We start from the raw sequence: 25,180 nt of genomic DNA, 5'->3' as shown, positions 1-25,180 counted from the left end.
TAGTAGCTATTATTAACTACTAGTTATTAATAACAACTAATAACTATTAAAAATAATATTTGCCATATAAAAAAAATAGTTGGCAACTTCCGTTGCCACAGCAACGGGAAGTAAGAACTCGGAAATTCACTGCATACACCACACTGAAAGGAAGCCCCCAAGAACCTGCTCTATACCGAGGGTGACAAGGGAATCAAAGCCTGTGGGATTTTCAGCTGACTGGAGGTTAGCAGAATAACGGCCAGTCTCTTTCTATAGATTTTATGGATCCATTTTGATTTCCAGGGCTGAGTCTTTCTTTGTTCTAAACCTACTGCACTTCAACTTTGAGGTAACAATTCACTCAGCTCACTGGAAAGCAGGGACATTTACCTCCTGAGAAACACCCAGCGCCTTCGGTTTGGGCGCGGAGACGCGCGCGCTCCCACCACAAGAGGGAGCTCTCATCCGTGCGCAATGAACGCACCGAAGCTTGACAGGAGAACTTCAACTTCAGTAAATGCCAGGGAGCCTCAGTGGTCGCGTGCTTTGCTTTCCTCAGCCCAAGCACTACTACTGTGATGGAGCCCTAACACGCTAGGCCCTTTTCCCTCAAGAAAGGTAGTAACAGCTGCTTCTTGATGGTAAGAGTTTCATGATGTCTTCATGGAAGAAACAATCTTTTTTTTTTTTTTAAAAGCATCCTGGAAGCCGCCATGGACACAGTAAGAAGAATGGACTTTTGACACTCATGATCTCAGGGTTGTGAGATCGAGCCCTGTTTGGGGCTCCGCACTCTGGGCAGAGTCTGCTTCCTCCTTCTCCCTCTCCCTTTGCCCCCCGCCCTCCACTGGTGCTCTTTCTCTCAAATAAGTAAATCTTTATTTTTTAAAAAAACATTTACTTGAGAGAGAGAGAAAGAGAAAGCACACACAAACAGTGGGGAGGAAGAAAGAGTCTCAAGCAGACTGCACTGAGCACGGAGCCCAATGTAGGGCTTGATCTTACGACCCTGAGATCATGACCTGAGTCCAACCTAGAGTTGGATACTTAACCCACTAAGATGCCCAGGCCCCCCGTGCAAATAAATCTTAAAAATAAAATAAAATAAATTAAATTAAAATAAAATAAAGCTAGGATGTGCATTCAAGTCCCTGATTTGTCAGTTTCAGGCAAGGTTCATCTCTGAGCCTTAATTTCTTCAGCTGCAAATGGGGATGATCTTACTGACCTCAAAGGACTGTACAAGGGTTAAATGAGAATGAATGTAAAGCATACAGCATGATGCCTGACAGGTTCTGGGTACAAAATAAACTATTATATTACTGGAATCAAATAGGACTATGGCAATTTGGTTCATTAAGGAACTTTAAATTCTACCTAAAATGAAGCAACTATGAAGAGTTAAAAGCTTCCTATACAACCTCAGTCCTGCTTCTCTCTAATAATGAGCTCTCTGTATTGTCTCCCAGCCAGAGTCCCTGGAGTTTGCAGAGTTTTGTTCCAACCAAACTATACAGATGTTGGTTTGGGTCATTTACATTCACATATCTATTTTTAGAGTCAAAGTTCCTTTGCGACAAGTCCTAGCTCATACTTCCTCTGGAGAATGCCTATTATTCTTCATGCAGTTTTACAGACCAAAGACTTACTAGTTACCAAAAGGAAATGACATGGTATAATCAGGAATAACAGCCAAGAAGAGGAGGACTGTTTTTCTCTCATACCTAACTAGGTGAAAAAGGCACAACTGGGAAAGCATGAGTAATTAGAGGAAATGAAGACTCAGTTGAGTTCATGTACAATCCACATGCATTCCTGGGTTCTCTAGCTGCAGACTAATTAATCCCTATACAGTCAGCCCATGTCTAAAAAAAATGTTAGGTAACATCACTCACTAGACATGGATGGTAGATATGGAGGTTCTTCACGGGAGCTTGATGAGAGGACATAAATGACTGGCAACTCTTCCCATTACCTCACTTTCTGCCACACTGACGGATTTAGAATCATCACATGTGAACAGGGCAACATTTCCCAGGTTAGATGGGTAACCAGAACCAACAAGTGTTCTTTGAGATCACAAAAGCAAATTCTATAGCTTTTTTTTTTGTTTTAAGTAATCTCTACACCCAACGTAAAGCTCCAATCTACAACCCCAAGATTAACAGTCACATACTCGGGGTACCTGGGTGGTCCAGCGGGTTGGGCATCTGACTCTTGGTTTTGGCTCAGGTCTCAGGGTCCAGGGATCAAGCCCCGCATTGGGCTCCATGCTCAGCAGGGAGTTTAAGATTCTGTCCCTTTGTCCCTCCCCCTAACTCACATGTGTACATGCTTTTTAAAATAAATAAATAAATCTTAAAAAAAACAAAATGGGAAAAAAAAAAGAGATGCATATTCTACCAACTGAGCCAGCCAGATGCCCCTCTATGGCTTCTCTAAAAAGGTCTGAACAAAATTAATCCTTGGTATAAAAAAAATCAGAATAGGGATTACAATCTCTGAATGGGATGATGACAAAGAATGAGCACAAGGAAACCTTTTAGAATGATGGGATATCCTGTATCTTTACAGGCACATTAGTTATTTGGGTTAAGCACTTGTCTAAGTTCCTCAGTGGTTTAAGTAACACAACTTATTGAATGCTATAATAGATTTTTGTATTTACTAGAGGAAGGCAGGCAGGAAGGCCTGGAGAAGCTGTCCAGAAGGCAAGCCTTTCTCACAAGCAGCAGCTGTAGCACTGGGGGAGTCTAGAAGTCTGAAAAGATGTACAAGGATGAAAGTGGCTTCCACCTCATTCAGTGACAGTGGCGACCTCAAGAAGTCACTACATGATAGCAACCCACGCCAGGGTTTGCCTTGAATATCTCTGGCGCCAAACTGAAAAGAATGAATATATAAGGAGCTTGGTTAAGGCAACTGGTCTTCCGTGATAATTTTTCTGCAAAGAGCTCAGGACAAGGACAGATGCTTCGTATCACAGCCATCTTTTTCTACCAACACCAGGAGAGAAGAGATGAGTAGCTGATTTGAGGTGTGTAGGAGTTAATAAAGATTTTATTCATTTATTTATCTAGAGAGTGCACACACAAGTGGAGCTGGGGGGAGAGGGAAAGAGAGGATCTTAAGCAAGCTCCATGCCCAGCACGGAGCCCAATGCAGGGCTTCATCTCATGACACAGAGATCATGACCTGAGCAGAAACCAAGAGCCAGACTCTCAAATGATTGTGCCACCCAGGTGCCCCTGACTGTAGGGTTTGTACAGAAATCCAGTTTTCAAAACATTAATTAAATGAGAAACTGACTTCCATCAAAACAAAGAATGTTATAATCTAAATGGAAAGGGTGAGGTTATTATTATTACTTTTTTAAGATTTTATTTGAGAGGAGAGTGAGAAAGAAAGAAAGAGAAAATGAGCAGGGAGAAGGGAAAGGGAGAAGTTGACTCTCTGCTGAGCAGCGAGCCTGATGCGGGGCTCACTCCCAGGACCCTGGGATCATGACCTGAGCCAAAGGCAGCGGCTTAACTGAGCCACCCAGGTGTCCCACAAACTAGTCCTGGGCTACAAATGGGGGAAAATGTACAGGAAATAACTTAACTTTTTCTATCAAGTTGCTGTTAGGAGAGACGCCTGGTGTTTCACCTCATTAACTCAGATGCTAAGTAACAATCATCTTTCCCCAGAAAGGCTTCTGCACATCTCTGGTTTTCCCCATCCAGTTTGCCCATTTCAAGGAGGCAACAGAGGATAGTGGCTAAAAAGCAGACTTCTGATTTTGAGACTGAACCCAGGTGATATCTTGGTGCCTCAGTTTTTCACCTGTGAAGGGGGGAGAATAACAGTAACTATCCTTGAAAGTTCTGTATTAAGTACATTAAAAAGTTAAGAGTTAAGAACGGGGTACAGTACATGGTTAGCGCTCAGTAAAAGTCGGCTGATGATGAAGAAGATATTCCCGCTTCATCTGGTTCACATAAGCATAATGTTAGGAAGCAAAAGATGGCGAATTAGGACAGACCCAGACGCATACTGATCTCTAGATTATAATGTTTGGTCTTAGACATCTTGTTGCTATAAAACATGCCATAAATGAGTTTTGACGTAAGACTTCTTTAAGACCAGTGAGAGAGGCTCAGATGAAGCAGAGGTAACATTACAGTGAACTCCAGAATAAACAACCAGTAACATGTCCTTTCCTGTCCCACAGCCACCCCTGAATATGTCATCAGCCAACTCATTTGGTATGCAGCTGGTGCTTAGAAACATTAGAAAACCCAGGGTTTCATCACCCAAACACAACCCTCGTGCTGTTGTAGCTTAGTTCCTTCCAGTCCTGGAGTGACAGTTCGGTGTTATTTCAAACCTGGGGCTCCTTTTTTAGAGCAGAGCATCATAATATGAAGATTCACAACACAACTGACTTGACAGATCCTCTAGACTTTTACAAAGAACAACTTGTGCATTTAACTCTTTTTTTTTTTTTTAAGTTTTTATTTATTTATTTGACAGAGAAAGACACAGTGAGAGAGGGAACAGAAGCAAGGGGAGCGGGAGAGGGAGAAGCAGGCTTCCCGCAGAGTAAGGAGCCTGATGCGGGGCTGGAGACCAGGATACTGGGATCATGACCTGAGCTGAAGGCAGATGCTTAACGACTGAGCTACCTAGGTGCCCCTAACTTGCCTTTTTTTGTGAGCTTGTATTTAGAACCGTTGCCTTGGGAAGTTTTCCTGTAAGTGAAACTGCTGAGCCAAACTACTCGGAATGTAAGTGCTTCCATTCACTTGCCTTTTACTGGGTGTTTATGCAGTGCCTGGCACCGTGCTTAGATAGAGAACAGAAAACAAACAAAATGTGGTCTTGGTCCTTGTCCTCAAGGGGTTCACAGACAGAGGGGAAAGTATATTGGTGATATCAATTTATAGTTCCTAATAAATTCCCTAAGGAAGAGTTCCCATTTTACCACACTGACCCCATTAAGATTCTAAGAGGCAAACCGAACAAAATCTGGGTTTATTAGTAGGTAGAAAATGAAATCTTGCTTGGGTCTGAATTAATGTTTAGTCATTAGCAGTGCCTCCCTTTCACGAATCACTTTATGGTGTTGCTCAGATTTTACCGGGATGCTGGTCTAGTTCACATCTACTTGCAGGTTTTCTTTACAGATCAAAGATGTGAGCCAACCATCCATGTGCCCTGCTGGGCTACTTCCCAGTTCCCGTTCAGTCTGTTTTCCCACACTCAGATTGACTTCCACTAACTTGTACTTGGAGCTACGCCATTTGGCCTATACTGAGAGATTTCAGAAGAAATGACTCAGTGAAACCTACTGCTTTATTTGCTGAAAGGAGGTTGAAAATAACATAGGTTATATTAGTTTCCTCTTTATAAAAGCCCACAAAAGAAATGTTTTCTGGTATCAGTACCAGAAAAATTATGTATCTCCCAATAGTGGATTTATTTTTATATTATGACCACAGTGAATCATGGAACTCATCATGTCTCTTTATGTCAATTCCTAGAAAGGGTAAAGTCAACTAACTACAGCTCACCACTAGCGAATGCAAGCACTTTAAAAGCACACACTTTTGTATACTTAACTTCATTCCTGGCTTTATTTTATCTCCACTCCTTTCTTTTTTCCCTGTTTCATTTTCTTATCCGCTTATTTAAAAAACTGAAACCTGTTATTAACATTATGAGGTATAAAAATGTGTATCTAGTTTGAAAAAAACTGGTAGGTTCAAAAGGGTATAAAACAAAGTACAAAGTCCCACCAAACACTGCATTAGAACATAAAGAAAGAAACAACACGGTCTGGCTTTTAAGGAGCAAACAACCTAGCCGGCAAAAACCAAGCAAACACACAATTATCAACAGGCGTGTTAAGTGCTCAGACAGAGAGAATGTGCTGTGGATACAAACAGGAAGGGCATCAAATTCAGACTGAAGGGCTCTGTGGGATACTTCTGGGAGAACGATACAGAGTCCAGAGGGAAAAGAAGTCTAACATAGGAAGAGGCAAAGGTAGCCCAGGGGATGGGAAAGGCCTTAAACACTGAGCTAAGGAGTTAAAACTTGATCCTGAAGACTATGGAGAGCCCACTGCAGGATTTTAAATGGGATTTAAATGACATAACCAGACTTGAATTTCAGAAAGAACGGGCTTCGAGGGTGTGCAGAACAGATTGGGGCTAACAAAATGAACCAGCAACTCTAGCTATGTGGTCAGAAGTGATAAGGACTGGAGTGATTTAATATATTAAAAAAATATATGTAAGAATGCTAAGATTTTTTTTTTTTTTTGCCAAACTCAATAGATTTAACCTCTTGAATTCAGGTTTCTATAAGTATTTCATATCACCAAATAAACATAATTTATCTCTTCCTTTCAAATATTTATACTTTATTTCTTATTATACTGGCCAGAACTGTGTTTTTTTAAAAATAATTACCTAAACTGTATGATTTTAGGTTATAAATTGAAAAATAGCCCAAGGGAACAAAATAGAGATTTTGGAAATGATTTAAACTCTTTAAGAACTTAATATTACAAATCAGAAGCAAAATAACAATGGTGAGAAGATCTGCTGTTGAAGGCATGTTGTTGGGAGAGCTGGTATCCACCTGCCTATCAGCACAGCGCAGGAAGGACCGCTTCCTACCCTATGACGGCGGGCCCACTCAGATGGGTCACACACTTACATGTGAGGAGGAGAGAAAGAAAAGAAGAAAATGGAATAGCATATTTATTCCAGCTGTGGAAGGAAGATAAATTTCTGACTATTGTGAAATAAAGGATATTATCAGAGACAAACTGAATAGGCATGAATATATAAAAATAAAATAGTTTTGCCCAATGAAATGGAAAACGAAGGGAAAATAGAAGATGACGAAAAGAACAGTATAAACTTGCCAGTCTACATCTGTGTGTATATATATATCTATTACAAATATGAAATATGTAAGGTCAATAACATATTTCACCGAATAGATGGTCAAATAGTCAAAACAGATAGATGATCAATTTACACATAAAGAAAATAGAGTAAATTATCATTAGGAATACTGCACAGCCTCTACAAAATGAACGAAATATAAAAACACCTACGGGGGCGGGGTGCCTGGCTGGCTCAGTCAGTAGAGGGTGACTCTTGATCTCAGGGTTTTGAGTTCAAGCCCCACAATGGGTGTAGAGATTACTTAAAAATAAAGTCTTTAAAAACAAAACAGAACACCTTTAGGGACTCACTATGCACTTGCTAAATGAAATAGCATACAAACAAAGCTGGAACATAGTGTAAAGAAAAGTATACTTCTATGTTGTTGGAAGCACTGCCCACTAGCCCAAACTCTCTAGAAAGCCACACAATAATATATATATGAACACAAGCGTGTGTGCAAACACACATTCCGACCTTGTAAGTTCACTTGGGGGAACTATATCCCTGGAAGGGTGAGTAATCATTTGTTTAATGATATTCAGAATGGAACCATTCATAACAGGAAGAAGTGGAAATAATCCAAGGGCCTACGAAAGTAAAAAGACTAAATGAACCACAGGACGGCAGCAAGATGTGTTGCCCAGCGTTTTAAAAGGACACACATGGGGCCATAGGGAACTAGAGGAGCAAGCAGAGGAATACACAGCAACACTCTGCAAAATGAGGGTCTGTGTATGTGACAGGTGCGGATGGAGGGATGCGGGCAGGGCTCCCGGCTGGCTCCAGCAGGAGAGCGTGCAACTCTTGATCTCGGGGGTGTAAGTCTGAGCCCCATGTTGGGTGGAGAGGTTATTTATTAAATAAATAAAATTTGAAAAAAAGGAAGCAGCCCCAGGATGTTGCCAGAGCAGATGTTTTCCTATGCTCTGGATTTATGTGGGCAACGCCAGTCCAGGGGCTGTCGAGCAGCCGAGCTGGGGCCTTCGGCTAACTGTACACTGATCTCCTTCCTCGAATGTCCCACAATCCAGGAGGCACCTCACCTTCACCCTGCAGAAGGTGCCGCCACAGGGGCGTACACGTCACTTTACTGCTGAGGTTTCTGGCAAGGAAAGCAAGTGCTAAGCACCGCGCGGCCTTACCGTGAGCGTGGCCAGGGACATGAAGCCAATGAGGTTATTCCATACTTTATCGATGTCCTTCAGCAGCTGCTGGAGTTTCTCACTGCACACTGCGGTGGCCTTTATGCCCAGCTCCACGCGCTTGGTCACTCTGTACACCTCAACGACACCTGGACGGTGAGAGGGCGGGGTGAGGGCAGGAAGTGCAGAGACGATGGGTAGCACAGGGTTGCACTACCACCTGCTGGTGTCTTTGTGGGAAACGCGGACTGTATCTGCACAGAAGTGAATGGACTACTCCTTGGGACCAGTCTACACAGTGTTGCAGTGTAACTTCCTGGTAAGAGCATGAATCACAGCTACAATACCTGGGTTCAAATCCCAGCTCTGCCACTTCCTAGCTGTGTCACTCTGGGCAAGTCACATAACCTCTCTGGACCTCACTTTCTTCATCTGTAAAATGGGGATAAACCCACTTCCCCAAGGAGGACTGAATGGGTTAATACTGTAAAAGGCTTAGAGCAATGCCTGTAGAAAAAGAGACACTATGCAAGTATTAGCACATTTTCCCTGGCTTCTTTATAAGTTCATCTGTTTAAGTTTGGGAAATTCCATTAAACTGGGATTGAACATTCAATGTTTCCCATTTAAAATGGGAACATCAAAAGCCTAAAAGAATCTGATTGTCAATATCATCACAAAGTAATTAAGAAATATCTCACTTCTCTGAATGCCCAATGATTTACAAACTCTGTGGCTTCATTCTTCTTTTATATCCACTTAGCAGAACAGCACATGTGCTTCTCCTGTGGTCTCTGAACTGTGGCTGAATTCTTCCAGCCAGGAAGAAAGGTGCCAAGCTTCTTCACTTTCTAAGGACAGCCACCAGACACATCCCCAACTTTCCTCCGAGCCTCTAGAAGAGAGGACTGGAGGAATTCCAGGTGGTCCTCAGATTAGGGCATCATCAGCTGAGGTACAGCGCTCTGCTTTTCCTCTTCCTTCCCCAGAAGAAGGGCAGGAAGGTGCCAGGGTGGGGTGGGGGCACAGTTCTGAGAAAGGGAGGCCAGGGAAGACCTTACTCAGAAGGTGACACCTGAGCAGAGATCTGAAAACAACTAGGGTCCAAGACCAGTGGCTCTGGTCACGGGCCAAGTGTAAACTTCAGGAGGAGAGCAATACTGAACTAGACAGAGGCTGGGGTCCCAAGCTGGACTGAGACATTTAATAGCTGAAGACAGGCAGGAAGGTAAGGAATTGTGATGTCAATAAGGGGCAGAGAGGAAGAACCGACAGAGCATGGTCAAGGTAAGGCATTAATTGGGGGCCCAAGAACTTCACTGCGATCAAGAGTTGGATGCTTTACCGATGTAGCCACCCAGGTGCCCCCGCAAGGGTTTCATGCTAATGCCTCATCTGGGTCAGATTCTTTGATAAACCAGTAACACAGACCCAGTTTTACACTGGGATGTATGTAAGGACTGAGAAACTTCACCATAGGTACCTTAAGTTGAACAGTTGTTTCTGTGACTCAAGCATCTTACCTAGAAAGTCATATGTAGCTTGAAAGATCTACATTAAAATACTTAACATAAGGGAAAACTGAAAATATTGTGAACTTCAAGATTCTGAATAAGTAAAACACAAAAGAACATACCTAATAAATACTCCATGCCTTGAGCTGACTGGATTACTTCTGTGCACACACAACTACTACTGATTCCATTTAAAGTATCATTTGCCTTCTTAATGACCTACAAGAAACAAAATCATACCACCTCATTAAATGGAGAATAGTCACCACAAATCAATTTCCTATTAGTAGAAAACCCAATAGAGAAGCCAGAGGGCTGAAAAAGCATGATGGGCTGATAGATGTATATGACTCCACAGACCCAAATCTGAGAACTTAATTTTAATCTTAAAGAAACAATTCTCCGTTTCTTTGGAAAAGAGAGAGGTTCTTAAGTTTAAATGCTATTTTAATTTAGGCAGCATTAATGATATCATTTTGCTATTTTTTTAAACACAGTGACAGGTGAGGGCACAAGTGACAAATGAACCAGTGTTTGCTATAGTAAACGTGAAAGAAGCCTCCCTTATGATGTGTGACTTTCCATAGAGCTGCCCTTTGCATAAGGCCATTGAGGGAGGGCTCTCCTCAGGTTTTCCTCTGTCCTTTCAAATGAACCACAGAAAGAAGGCAAAATGGCACAAGACAGCACTTACATGCATGTGAGCACCATAAAATGACATACTCACATCTAGGGCACTCCCCAGGCATCTCTGCCATTCATACGCGTATCTCTCATTCTCCTGTGAAATTTTAAGAACTGGTTAAACTGGGAAGCCTGGAATCCTCTGTGATTTCTGTCCATTTAAAAAGCACTGGAAGAATTTCCTTTTTATTAAAACCACTCTACTTCAAGTACAGTTTACCTTTTGAAACCACTAGTGACTATTCAAAATTATTGATATGTGTAACTTCTGAGCCCTGGACTTGCGAATCTGAGAGGTATGTTTTGTAGCAGCTTCCCTCTATTAATGTTGCCTCATTTGTTCTAGTAATAGCAGAAACTGCTTCAAAGGTGCTAACCACACAGATGTTTTATACAAGAGTAAACAGTAACCCACCGGCAGTCCTACAGCTAGGCCGATAGGCACCAGAATGAATGACAAGGAGGGGCAGGGCGGAGAGTTAAGAGCATTGGCTATAGGAGAAAAACAGCGTGGGACTAAGACGCAGCCAACAAAGATCTGGAAAGTTCCCCCCCTCCTCTATTTTGATGTTTTAACATTCGCTAAGTCCAAAATGATAAATTCCAAGTGCCCAAAGAAAACTTCCTTCAAACACTTCCCTCCTTGTGAAGTCTCATGAATCATTTCAATTTTAGGGTCGCTGAAAACTTTCAGCAGATGTTGCACCTGCGAGTATTTTTATCCAGGGCTAATGCTGCCATTCTCTCCCTCTAATTAAATATTTTATGTCTGGTTCCTTGTGACCTTCTGCCCTTACTTCACCACAAGCATTTTTTCTTGAGGCCCTCAGTGCCTGGATGGTCTTAGATGTGCCCCCTGGAGGAAACTCCCTGACTCACCTCCACCTCTCCTGTCAGATCTTTGTACTTGTCACGGATGACAGGCAGGGCTGGCTTCTCACTCAGAGTGTTGGAACGGTCTCTGAAAGGCTGCTCCAGAGCCGGAGAGGGAGAAGAACGGCTTATTTCTTTATCGCCAAGGCTCAAACTCCTTTTGTGTGATCCTGGAGAAGTGGACAGCACAGTCAAAGGTTCTCAATACTCAGCTTAATTCAAGCCAAGGCTTTTCCTTGCTATGAGACCCTCTTCTTTAGATGCTTATGCCACGAAGCATTCAGAAACACAGTCCTCGTTCATTCTTCTCTGGCAAGCTATCCAGGTGTATCTTGGAGACAGTGTGTGTTTGGCTCCAGACCATGTCAATAAAGCAAGTATTGCAATAAAGAGAGTCAAATGAATTTTTTTTGGTTTCCTAGTGCATGTAAAAGTGATGTTTACCCTACATTGCCATCTGGTAAGTGTGCAATAAATAGCATTTTAAAGATCAGTGCAGGGGCGCCTGGGTGGCTCAGTGGGTTAAGCCGCTGCCTTCGGCTCAGGTCATGATCTCAGGGTCCTGGGATCGAGTCCCGCATCGGGCTCTCTGCTCGGCAGGGAGCCTGCTTCCCTCCCTCTCTCTCTCTCTCTCTCTGCCTGCCTCTCCATCTACTTGTGATTTCTGTCAAATAAATAAAATCTTTAAAAAAAAAAAAAAAAGATCAGTGCATAAGAATTGGGTTCTTTTTTTTTTTTTTTAAAGAGATTTTATTTATTTGACAGAGAGAGATCACAAGTAGGCAGAGAGGCAGGCAGAGAGAGAGAGAGGAGGAAGCAGGCTCCCTGCTGAGCAGAGAGCCCGATGCGGGACTTGATCCCAGAGCCCTGAGATCATGACCTGAGCCGAAGGCAGCGGCTTAACCCACTGAGCCACCCAGGCGCCCCAAGAATTGGGTTCTTTTCCAGTCATTAGTCATGGGTTTGCACCGAGCTCCTCCCTACTCCCAATCCAACAGAAATCAATGATACCTTCAGTTAGGATGGGCTTAAGTAGAAGTAGAAGGGGCACGCTTAAATGCCTTCGGAGAACAGATAGGTCAAGTAAATGACTGAAGTAGGACAGCCAGAGACAAGAGGTGGTGGGCCTGTGACACTGGGCCAGCATGTCCCATCTGTCAGAGTGCTGCAAAGTGCTACTCAGCACACTGGATTGTCAGATGGGGAGACACAGGCCTAGTAGTGACAACTTTTCAAGAAAAGCTAGAAATCCAGATTGTGAAATCTCATGATTCTTATCTACTGGCAACTGTTCCACCCATTAAAAAACATTCTGGGGCGCCTGGGTGGCTCAGTGGGTTAAAGCCTCTGCCTTCAGCTCAGGTCATGGTCCCAGGGTCCTGGGATCAAGGCCCGCATCGGCTCTCTGCTCCACAGGGAGCCTGCTTCCCTCTCTCTCTCTGCCTGCCTCTCTGCCTACTTGTGATCTCTCTGTCAAATAAATAAATAAAATCTTAAAAAAAAAAAAAACACAACACATTCTGTGCAGACCAATCAAAACAGTTCTGCAGACCAGATGCAGATCCATGGCTACCACATTGCAGTCTCTGAACTAAAAAATACAGTCCACAGCCAGGAAGTAAGAGCAGAGCTAACTTGCCCACAAGTGGATCAAATCCATTTTCCTCGCTCATTTTTTTTTTTTAAGATTTTTATTTATTTATTGGAAGACAGAGATCACAAGTAGGCAGAGAAAGAGGGAGAAGCAGACTCCCTGCCAAGCAGAGAGCCTGATGCGGGGCTCGATCCCAGGACCCTAGAATCATGACCCAAGCTGAAAGCAGAGGCCCAACCAACTGAGCCACCCAGGTGCCCCTCCCTGGCTCTTTGAACACAGCTCCCCTCTAGCCAACATGCTAATGAACAAGAGACTCTGTGCTATGTTTGTTGTTAGCCCCAAAAGCAATTATCTGAGGGACACTGGCTTGACTTCAGTCTTGTTGCAAACCTTTTTTATATCTATCTATAATCGACCCTGACTTCAGAGGCTGCAAAATCTACTTCCCCCTAAACCAGAGACCAACTTTTTATTCGTATGAAAGAACATCTATCGCCTTAGTGGAAGAAACCACCACAGTACAATGATGGCTACTGATAGCTACTCACCTTGAACCGAGAGGTCAAAGGTCGCCAGCTCACTTTTGATCATTTCTTCACTGGATTTCATTTTGCTCTGTGAATTGGCCACCAAAAAGTCAAATTTGCTGATTTTGGGCTTTTCACTTTGAAACTCTCCAAAGTCATCTGAACACTCTTTGGGGGTGTCATGAGAAGTGCTGCTGGAAGCTGGGCTTGGGCAGGTGGCCTCTTCGCTTCGTTCCGTTGTTGGCAAGTCCTGTCTTGTGAAATCTTTATAGTCCCCACTTTCATATTCCTTTTGGTCACTGGCCTGAGGAATGACATCTTTAAAACTGGCAAAAGCTGGGAAAGCAGTCTCTGGAAGAGCATCTTCACTTGCGAAGGTTGTTACTTTGGAAAGAGAGGTCATGGTGAGGTTTTCGGAACTGCCAAATGATGTCTCTTTCTTTTGGAGAACTGAGGCAGCTGAGGAGGACCCGCTTCCTGCTGAGAGGACAAATGGAGAGAGTTTTCTGCCCTGAGACGCATCATCCCTGTCTGACCAGTCATAGCTCGTAAGTGCGCTCACTGCAAAATTGCTACTGTAGGTTCCAAAAGCAGCATATTTTAAGTCCTCTATATCTGAAAGGGAAATAAGACCCCACAATTAGAGGCAAGCTCATGATTTAGGTAATGCCCTAAACTCTGCAGAAGTAAAATGTCTAGCATATTTGATTAGTTTTATGTTGAAGTTAACTAAATTTAGAGCTTGTACTAAAATTAAAGGAATTGGGCTGTAAGATCTGATCTTTAAAAACCCACATTAGCTTTGAGCTGGCATTTATATTTAGTTACAAAGAAGCATTTTTTTTTTTTTTTTTTGCATGTAAAGATTACTATAAAAAGACAGAGGAGTACCATCTACCAATGTATGACATGGTTCGGATCACTTAAACTGTTCACTTATAAGCTTTAAAATGTACTTACAATACTCCCTGCCTAAAACTGGGCCCTTTCATCTTGACTTGGTTGGGAAATGTTCCTTTAACACATGGACGTTATGAAATGTACATGACAAACTACTTGAAAACTGACAATTTCTCAAAAGTAAAGTAAGGCAAAAATAATGTTACCTAACTTTTAACCAGTTCTTAGGAGTCTCTGTCTCAGGCAAGATCAAAGGTAAGATTTTAATGAAGCAGTTACTTACCTAATTGTTATTGTCAATATGGACGCCACACTGCTGTGATGGAGTATGAGGGGAGAAAAATTAATCTAATCTACTTTAGCCTCTAAAAAAATAGAATCAAAGTTCTGGGTCCTGGGTGGGTTTCTGTTTCTCCTTCAACTATGTACCAGCCCCTCTTTTAAAAAAAAGAAGAGAAAAGAAAAAAGGAAAAGAAAGAAATGCTGGGGCAGAAGACTCATTTTATAAGCATTCTTAATATATGTTTAAAAATAATTTAACACGTAGAGAGAGAATGTAAGGTTTTAAGTAGGCTCCATTGCCCAATGTGGAGCCCAATGTGGGGCTGGAGCTCACGACTTGGAGATCAAGACCTGTGCTGAGATCAGTTGCCTGACCCTTAACCGACCAAAGCACCCAGACCGCCCAAGAATGTAGGTTTTTGATTTAGACAGATCTTGGTTCAACTCAATGGTGCCACCTACTGCTTGTGTGATACAACCCAAGTTATTTGACAGTTCTTACAACCTTGGTTTGCTTCCCTGTAAGCTGAGAAGGCCATGGCCTGGGAAGGGCTGTGTTTTGGCGCTGGAGGAAACACGTGCAAAGGACCCGGCTCAGCGCCTGGTGAGCAACCTGTAAGGGCCAGATTGGCACAGCATCGTTGCCGCCGGCCTCCACCGGACATTTAGTTGCTGCTTTAGGGCCTAAAATGGAATTATTTTGTAGTACAGATGAAATGTCAACTCCTCATTGTAATGGTCCTAACTAGGGGAAGTTTCTTGCTTGCTTTCAAAGACCAAAAGCCACCGAGGCTGAAAACCACTGATGTGCAGAGCGCCCCCCCTCCCCAGCATGCAGGCCGTTCAGTCTGGCCAAATGTCATCTTAGTCTTGGTGGCCCAGCCGGACAGCCAGGTGCAAGGCTTCCTCTCTCTCACAATGGCAGACATGGCTGACAAGGCAAATGCTCCACAGTTCTGGGATCCAGGTTTCCCTAAGTTGATAGGTGACCCACACTAGGTTGCTGTGTCTTTCGGTTAAGGGATTCCTGACATTTTCACAGCTCTTTGAAGGGTATACTCCAAACCTGTCTCGCCTTCTCCTTTAACTCTACTAGCAAAAGGGCACTAAATTAGTAACAGGAGTGGAAAATCCTGGATTACACAAAAGGCAAACCAGCAAAAAGTAGATAACTTCCACAGAAACATGTATGTTAAACGTCTGTGGTGTAAATGGTCCTCTTCAAATCTGGCTTGTTGAACAGGAGGGGGGCAAAATATTCAGATGAGAAATGTACAGTTTAGAATGATTAAAACAAGGCTTCAGGCAAAATGCTTTCTTGGTGTCTGGCTGCAGTGCTTTGTTCCTCCCAAAGATTGAAAGGGATCAGGAGGTGCCCTGACTCAGAGAGGGGAACTGCCCTGAGGCAGGTGCCTTAGGACAGTTGTTTTCAAGGGGTACATGCAAAAAAAAGTCTCACAACAGGGTATTTGTTATTGTTAGATGCTACCAGAAAGCTTTTTTGGGGAAAATGTATTATGAACTACTCCAAGAATCTCATTTACTACAAGGGTAGCAATTTTAGCAGTCTTCCTAAAGACCAAAGGCAAATTTAATGAAAACTTAAGCTCTAGTTCAAAAACCACAACCCAGTTGTTATGGTAATAAAAAGACCCTTTTGTGCAATTCTGCAGTAAGAAAAAAACAGGTGTTTAAAAAAAAAAAAAAAAACCAACCAGAAATGATTGTATTATAATCAGGTAAAAAACATTAAAAGCAATAAGGGAAAAGCTTATTAGCTTTTCAGCAATTAGCTGAAAAGCTTTTAAATATTCTTATAATACTACAGATCTTCAACAAACCTTACTTTTATTAAAAATGAGGGGCATAGCATTTTGTCTTTTGGAGTAACTCATGGAAATGACCAAATGAAAGATTAAAAAAATTTATGATAAAAAAAAAGATGAGGGCACACCTGGGTGGCTCAGTGGGTTAAAGCCTCTGCCTGTGGCTCGGGTCATGATCCCAGGATCCTGGGATCAAGCCCTGCATCGGGGTTCTCTGCTCAGCAGGGAGCCTGCTTCCTCCTCTCTCTCTGCCAGCCTCTCTGCCTACTTGTGATCTCTGTCTGTCAAATAAATAAATAAAATCTTGAAAAAAAAAAAAAGATGAGTAAATATACAAGATATGCCAAAATCCAGCTCGAGGTTGATTTTAAAATTTTACTTTTGCTTATTCATTGGCTACTAGAGTATAAAAAAAAAATTACTGAAGTGCAATGTATCTGAACACAAAAGGAAGCACTAACTGACTTAGGTAAGGAAGATGAGAACACTGTCTTTCTAAATCTTTGCATTTATAAGTAATATAAAAACTGAGTAGTATTTCTTGGAGTGGGGAATATTTAGTAAACCATTTTCTAAGAAAAATGTGGTAAATCAGTTCACGGAGGGTAGGTTAAACCAAGAAAAGTTCTCATTTTCCATGTTAACAATTCTACCTTTTCTAAGCAGTTAAATTACATGTATTACTGTATGATGGTTTTCAAAATATTAAAGATGCTGTGAGACCTGCAACATCAGTGATGGAAGCCCTGTCTGGAAAAAAATGATGTGAAATAACCCACATTTTGTAATCACTGAAGTTTCTATAGATGGGTTTTCCATTCAATAGCTGAATTCTGACAATTGCGGGAGAAACAGGAAAAAGAAAACAGAGAATGGATGCAATAAAATGAAAAGAGAATCACTACTGCATTTCTAGATCTCCTGAAGAGCCCTGAGGCTGTGCTAGGTTGAACAGCAATTGCACACAGATAATAGGCCAAATTGTGTGCTGTAATACAGGTGTTTGTTGGCAACCAGGAATGTCCTATTACAAAGGCCAGGGGAATGAACTAGGCGAGCTCCTTTCCATCATGGAGCTCAAATCAAAACATGGATTTCTTGCTTACGCTGGCAAGTAACCCTAGCAGTCTCTTCCATAACTTCTATTCAAATCCCCCCGGAACAGATGAAGACAAAAACAAGGTATTTCTTGGAACAAAGAACGTGAGCTGCCATTACATGACGCGAAGGCCATACTGATTTCCATGGAAGTTTTCTAAAGCAGTAAGCATATGCCCAGGTGATTAAGTTCCTGGCTTTTGAGAAGGGAGCTTAGACAAAGAAGAAAAGGATACATGCGCGAAGTCTATCATTCTTCAGGGTTTTGTACAGCAATAAAAATGTTCAGGGGACTAAGGAAGAAATCTCTTTTAATTTCCAATACTGATTTAATCCAAACTTCACTTACCAAAGCAAACCACGAAGTATTGATACATCTCAACTTCTTTCCACCCCTGACACTATTCTACCTTCACATGCTCTATTAACTATAGAACTTGGGCTGTGGCCTTGAAGTCTCAAATGCTTGGATAGTTGTTCAAGAAGAGAGAATGAAAGTGACCACACTGTGAGTCTGACAGGCAAAATGCTGCGGTCTAACTGCCTTCTAGTGTTCCCTAATCTGTCTAGAAACCTCCCATTCTTTCTTTGTCCTGACACAAAGAAATCTTTGGTGTAAATGATACCCACGCTATCTGTAAGCACCCCCAGATTTCTGTGCCAGTACTTTAAAGTTCAACAAAGAAAATCAGCTATTCTGGAGATCTGTGAAGCCCGAAGAGGCTGGAAGGTCAAGGAATGGTGTCAGGCTTTACAGCTGACTCTTGAATGGTATGGGTTTGAATTGCACAGATCCATTTATATATGGATTTAAAAAAAAACAAATAGAGTTTAGTACTGTAAATGTATTTTCTCTACCATGTGATTTTCTTGGTAACATTTTCTTTTTGCTAGCTTACTTTATAATACATAATATATCTAGCATACAAAACAGGAATTAACGGACTTTATTTTATCAGTAAGGCTTCTGTAGGCTTATTGTCAAAGTAAGTAGTAGGCTATTAGTCAAAAGCTGTATGTGGATTTTTGGACCGCACTAGGTCAATGTCCCTAACCCCCATGTTGTTCAAGGGTCAACCATACAGGGGGACTGCTCATTGTCATCATGAAAAATCAAATCTCATTAAAAAAACCACCAGATGAGCTGTAGGTGGGGCCTTTTGGCCATGCAAGGGAGAGGGCAGCACCTGGAAGACCCTCCTATGCCCGTGACCTTATAATGCTCTCAAAGCCATTGGGCCAATGCTTTCCAAAACAACATATCAAAAGAATTCAACTGATGGAAAAACAAAGCTAGAAGAAGCTCTTTAAAAAAATAATTTGATTTTGATATATTAGGATTTAGCCCAGCTTCACCGATATGTCAGTGTCCCCTTCATGTTCATTTGCGACTTCATTCTGCAATCACAGAATATGATTGCAGAATATGAATACACTTGTATAATTTCTCAGGCAGAATATGAATACACTTGTATAATTGCAGAATATGAATACACTTGTATAATTTCTCAGGCACTGATGTATGACTTCAAGCACTAACTGTATTACTTTACTTGGCATAGGAGTAAACAGAACACATCATAATTAAAACGTAATATATTTATCCAAACACAGTAGTTTGAATGGCAGACTCAGCTTTTCTTTGAATTATTCCAAACCCCAATATGCAACTTTTTCCTTCTCAAATGGCCTACTTCAGATACTGTGAGTGATCTCTCTGGAATCCTATTCAAAATCCTCATCTTTAATGGTTTAATTTCCTGTCTATCTCAAATTTTTAAAGAACAAAGAACTAAAATCTCAAAGTATAAGGAAAAAAATGTCAACCATGGAAATAATCCTTTTTTCCCAAGATTTTTATTGGTCTTGGGTTTGTAATCTAAAAAACAGTAATATTCCCAAGGTTTTTTTGCTATTTATATACTCAAAAATGAAACAAATATTTTCCAAACTTAGCATTCTCTTATTGCTAATTTTTGTATGTCTTTCTAGGATTATTTTCTTAAAAAGGAAAGTGGCTTAAAGCTTAATTTGAGGACCTCCCCTAAAGTTGTTTAAAGAACTTGCTTTATGGACTCTGAGTTAAAACAAAACAAAACAAAACAAACAAACAAACAAAAAACCCAAAAGACTCAGGGTGGCTTCACGAAACATTCTGAAGCTGGAAAGATAACATGCTCTACAATTAGAGCCCGAATGCCATTTCAGACCCACACTGAATTCAGTCCTGAAGACATTTTGATAGTAACACTGAACACTCCATTACAGAGATTATCAATTTAAGCTCAGTTTGCATGCACTGTGCTCAGAAGTCCATCTCAATACTATTCCATGATTTAAGTTAAACTTACAGATATCTAGTTATTAAAAGATGTATCCCCTGTCCCCAACACTCAACTCTTTGATCTATTCCCTCAGCCGCTCCCTCTTTTCACACCATAACTCCTAGTGGAGACAGGCTCTGTCATGTTTACTAAGCGGTAAGACCTACTCTGTTTTTTCTCACTAGAAGAAAGGAGTAAACTTTTCCTATTACATAGTGTAAGGTTAAAATTACATCTTAATTCAGTGCCATGTTGAAAATTTCTATCAATGGAATTATAAGAGGGAAAGGCTAAGCCAATACTTTCTTAGGAGAAAGGTATTTGAAGAAAACAACAAAAGGGAAAGGCCCTCTAATCACAGGAGATGCTAGAGCTTTACACTTGATATGGACCAGATATTTCTCTGGTCTAACACTTAAATAGTACAAATTACACACATCCCCACACTTTCAAAATATGCCAAAGAATTATTTATTAACATAGGACTTACAGATCACAAAAGAGAGTAGTACAGAAGAGCTGGAAAAGAAGTCATCAGAATAAGCATGCAGATCAGTATTTGCAGAGGAATATACCAAAGCAAGTTCGAAAAGGCACATTCACACAGAAAATGTCTAAATTGAAAAAAAAAGACATCAGAAAAGCAGCCAAAAAAAAAAAATACTAATAATAAGGCGCTGATTAAAATACAATGATTTTCAATGTCAAAGAAGAGCTACTTTACAGGTAGGTAGGTAGCTAGCTACAGAAGTCTTGCTAACCCTTTGAGAGTGTCACAAATGAGGGTAAGCTCTTGCTGCCAACAAAACCAGATGATCGAAATGACTGCACATCAAGATGGTTCCGTGCCAGAGAGATTAAATTTGGTGGTGGGGACAAAAGCAGCCTAGTTGAAATTATATGCAGCAAGGGCTCAAAGGGTTAAATGTAATAGTATGCAGAGAAATCAGGCAATGTTATTAGTATTATCTACCTTCCATACAAAGAATTATAGCAAGAGTTAAAAGAGACAGTATCCCCTTCAGAGTTAAGTTGGGGTTTCTAAACAAGATTAAGGACCAGAGAGAGCAATCTACTAGTTTATTCTCTTTTCATCGGCTCACTTGTTATTTCTCCAACAAGAAGTACCTTTAACCCTCAAACTAAGAGAGCAAGAGATACTGTGGTCAACGTGAGGTTAAAGTCAAACCAAAATGCACTGAAGAGGTCCCTGTCATTTACCTTTGACAGTACATGTAGGCAGCAGTTTTGCTCAGCAACAATATAGCTCATGGGTCAGGTATCAACCCCTTTTACCAACCGCTCTAAAGGGATACTGCTCCTTTCCGACAGGCGGTTTACAGGTCAAAAAGAGGAAACAATCTGCTTTTAAGAATATCCGCAAACTTAAGAGACTTGGCTTGAACATTACAGGTTCCAAGCTGAGAATGTTCCAAACATACATAAAAGAACACGAGCACAGAAGATTATTTTAACAGGTCAGTCAGAACAAGCTTGGTCACAAGAACCTGCCCCTCCCCAAATAAAATGAAAAAATTTTAAAGGAAGGAAAAGAAAAAGATATCCCAAACCTGATTTAGAGTCATCTCATAAAGACATCTAGCTTGGCACTACGAAAGAATATAGATTCACTTTAAAAAAAAATAGCTTCTAATTCATAAATTCAGAGTTCAAAAGGCTAGTATACATGTCATGAGATTTTTAAATAAAAATCAAATATTTTTCAAAAAACAGAGCACTTTGCAACCGACTACTGTGGCTCAAGCAGCTCATACAAAAAAGAGAAACAAAATCACTCTATCAAACAAACAGCAGCAAAAAAAAAAAAAAAAAAAAAAGGAAACCATCTGAGGAAGAAATACAAAAAAAGGAAGTAGACAGTCGGGCGCAAGGAGCTATGCAGAGTCTGCGACCCTCAGACAATGCCCCAGCCAGCCAGCTGCCATGTGACACGTATCCTCTTTCTGAGAACCTACTCCTGATCCAGCACACTGTTTAAGAATATCTTCGACTACTCCAGCAGCCAAAGGACAGAGGAGGTTTTGTTCTCTGACTTACCATTTTGATATATGCAAAAGCCATAATACTTTGACATTTCTGCCACAATCTGTAAACTTGGAAATGTCTTGTATGTCCCTCTCTAGTTAAAACACAACAAACCCTTCGAATGTATAATATGTTTTCTAGAATAATACAGTAATACTGAGATAGTTCTCATTATTAAAGGCCACAAAATGGGTTTATCTTTCTATATAACATATCAAATAACAAAACAAAATAAAAACGAGGACACTTGGGAATCTAGTTTTTATGACAGGAAGCTGGACTACAGAATAAACTGCTACAAGTAAATCCATATAGAATTTAGAGAGGGCTCCTTGTAAGATGTTTTCAAACATTTTATGAGAAAGTTAGTAGTTACCCTATTCTACCATCTACAGATTTGTTACAATTTAATACTTCCAGCAATAGAGTTCACACCGAACACTGTACCTGAATTCCACTACAACTCGTGCCCTCCTCCTTGCCAGACTCTGGCACACATGACATCCAGACAAGCTCTTTCCCTCCTCCCTTGTGGAGATGTGGCAAACTGCAGTACAACTGGCTAGACATTTTTACTTTTTTGGCCTACCAAGAGTCAGTTTCTGTAAACTGAACAGAATAATATATTGGTAGCTGCCAAACAGACCCAAGAGAAGAGAGAAGGAGAAGGAAACACCGACCTCACTCACCGAAATAGAGGAACATTACTGACACTGCAGAAGTCTTTATAAAAAGTCCTGGTGATGTAGGATTCATTCAGCAGTGGATTTTTATGTGCCTCTAACACCAAGTTCGTGTTTGATTTTGAAAATAAATTAATCAATCCAATCTAAGTTCCATGGTATTCAGGGGATCCATACATCCAAATACCTACAGAATCAACTTTAACACTGCTTTAATGGGATTGGCAATGAAGAGGTTATTAGAAATTCATAAAGGTTAAGAGCCAGAGCCTCACTCTACTGGAAATTGGCACCCACCACACCATCTTTGAAATCTACATCACCATCACCAGAGTAATCTCACCAATTCCTCACCTGCAGCAGGAGGATGCTGGCCACTAACTGTTGGTAAATCCAAAGAGCTATCAGACATGACATGCTTAAGATCTCCTCCCACATCAGCCAGTTTCATGTCAAACTGAACAGAGAGTGCGTCTTCAGAGTCCTCCTTGCCAACACTGCTGCCACCAATGGAAGGGAGATCCAAGGACTTCACCGAAGCAGAGTCTTCTTTGGTGTGTCTGAAAGCCACGGATTTCTCGCTCAGGGATTTGTCTGAGTTCATGGAAGAAAATTTACTGGAGTGGAAGTCAGCAAAATCATCGTCACTTTTTCCTGAAGGAGTGTTATCTTTCATTTCTTCAACACCTAGACCAGATCCTTCCAGAGAAAGTTGTTTGAAGACATCATATTTGGTAGACGCAGCAGCTGAGCCCTGTCCCATCTTCACTGCACTGTTCGAGCTGCCAGGCAGAGGTACAGGACTAGCTTCCTCTTTAAGGGCATCGTATTTGTCATCGGCCTTTTGCTCAGCTGAAACAGAGCTGTTACTGAAAGCCATAAAATCTGCAAAGTCATCCTGCTCCCCAACAGATGCTGGACTAGAATATTCTCCAAAAAGGTTGAATTCTCCAAAATCATCAGCCAAACTAGACATCTTCGTGGCTGCCAATGCTGTTGTGGCTGTAGCAGGCACTGCTGGCTGTGGTCGTGTGGAAACGGCTTTGGATGCACTAAACGCAGCTGAAAAAGACAAGGGTTTCTCGCTGCTGCAGTTAACTGACGAAAACATGTCTAGATCTGCTAAGTTCAGAGGGTTTTTCACTTGTGTTTGTTGTTTCTGTTGTATAGCTCCTGAGGGGAAGGCGGCTGGAAAAGTTTGGTCTTTTGTTGGTGGTTCTAGTGGTGATAGACTGTCGGCAGTTTTAAAATCTGTGAAGCCATCATCTGTGCCTGCAGATCTGAATTCTGCAAAGTTTTCCCCTGAAAGAACAAAAAAACACAACACAGCCAAATAAATAAGAATGCTGAGCTGAAAACCACATGGTGCACAGCATACTAAATTACAAGCATACTTTTAGAGACTTTTCCCTCACTGGCTTGACATTATTTAACCATGCTGAAACCCTATCAAAACATCTCTTTGGAAACTACACATCTGTTTCCACACTGAAGGCTAGTGATACCAAAAGAAATACGAATCAAACCGAGAGCACCTAACAGCCGCAGTTTTATTTGCTCATCTAAGTGTGCTGGGTCTCCTAAGGCCAGGTCCTTCAGCTGGCCAAAAGCGCAGCTCTCGGGGCTTCAGGTCACTACAGGTAGCCAGCACAGCACACAAGGGAAGAAGAAAGAGGTGCTCGGGGTTCCTGAAGAGAGACACGTTGAAATAATGATCCCTTAAAGATAAAATGCTTTACATGGTGATCAATCAAGGCAAAAAATGTCACAGATACCAGTGAAATACTACGAAAAATCCTGCATCTAATATTCAGAATGTGAAACCCTTTGTTCATCTAGGCACTTTAAACATATTCTTAGGTATCACTGGTCTTCCTCCAGTATATGGGGGCATTAATTGGAAGGGAACTTCAACGAAAATTTTTCAAAAGGTATCTACTTACTTGCAAAGCATTCTAGCTAAGGACACTTTTTTTTTTTTTAAGATTTATTTATTTATTAAAAAAAGATTTATTTATGTGAGAGATGGAGAGAGCAAGCAAGCGAGCGAGCGTGTGTGCTCATGTGAACGTAAGCAGGAGGGGCAGAGAATCTCAAGCAGACTCTGCCCCGAGCAGGGAGCCTGATATGGGGCTGGATCTCACAACCCTGAGATCAGACCCCAGCCCAGGCCAAGAATTGGACACTCAACTGACTGCACCAACTTGGTGCCCCCTGCTAAGGACACATTTTATTTTACTTTTTAAAAATATTTTATTTATTTAAGGACACATTTTAAAGTGGTAGTTTTTCTATACCCTACAAAAAATAAGCTGACCTCATGGAAAAAAAAATTCTGAGTACTTGGGCTATTCTCGAAATCAGCCATCCCACTAAACCAATCAGTGCTTGTTCTTATTTATTAAAATTTAGAGGCATTTAAATAAGTACCAACTGCATTATTAAAAATTTCAAAGGATAGGATTTAAATCTTATATTGTGCTACTCTGAGGAAGGATTTATTGAAAATTTTTTTGTTATCGTTTTTTAGAGAAAACAAGTACTGAATTTTCAGTAAAAAATTAAATAGACTCAATTAGGATGCTGATAAAAATCTAGACCCATGATTCTATCTTTTTTTTTTTTAAGATTTTTATTTACTTATTTGACAGAATGAGAGAGCAGGAGGGCACTAGTAGTGGAAGCAGCAGAGGAAGAGGGAGAAGAAGCAAGCTGCCTAATGAGCAGGGAGCTTACCCCTGGAGCCCAGGATCAT

General features: G+C 41.2%; 1 protein-coding gene across 10 annotated transcripts in view; it reads right to left on the bottom strand.

Annotated features, from left to right (window-relative positions):
• Window positions 1-25,180, bottom strand: part of SYNRG (synergin gamma) — a 54,184-nt gene that overhangs the window by 10,428 nt on the left and 18,576 nt on the right. For 5 of the 10 annotated variants that reach the window (XM_082707442.1, XM_082707445.1, XM_082707444.1 and 2 more), the window contains 6 exons: window positions 22,780-23,727; window positions 13,288-13,881; window positions 11,149-11,312; window positions 10,313-10,366; window positions 9,708-9,804; window positions 8,072-8,220 (listed from right to left, as the gene is read on the bottom strand). In XM_082707442.1, coding sequence (XP_082563568.1) covers window positions 8,072-8,220; window positions 9,708-9,804; window positions 10,313-10,366; window positions 11,149-11,312; window positions 13,288-13,881; window positions 22,780-23,727 — 2,006 coding nt within the window. Of the gene's footprint in view, window positions 1-8,058; window positions 8,221-9,707; window positions 9,805-10,312; window positions 10,367-11,148; window positions 11,313-13,287; window positions 13,882-22,779; window positions 23,728-25,180 lie in introns of all 10 variants that reach the window. The other 5 variants (XM_082707447.1, XM_082707449.1, XM_082707448.1 and 2 more) reach the window with 2 other exon arrangements.

This window comes from Mustela nivalis, assembly GCF_964662115.1.
Source record: "Mustela nivalis genome assembly, chromosome: 17".
NCBI lineage: Eukaryota > Metazoa > Chordata > Mammalia > Carnivora > Mustelidae > Mustela > Mustela nivalis.
The sequence above is the reverse complement of the archived record's forward strand: the minus strand, read 5'-3'. Positions and strand labels throughout refer to the sequence as shown.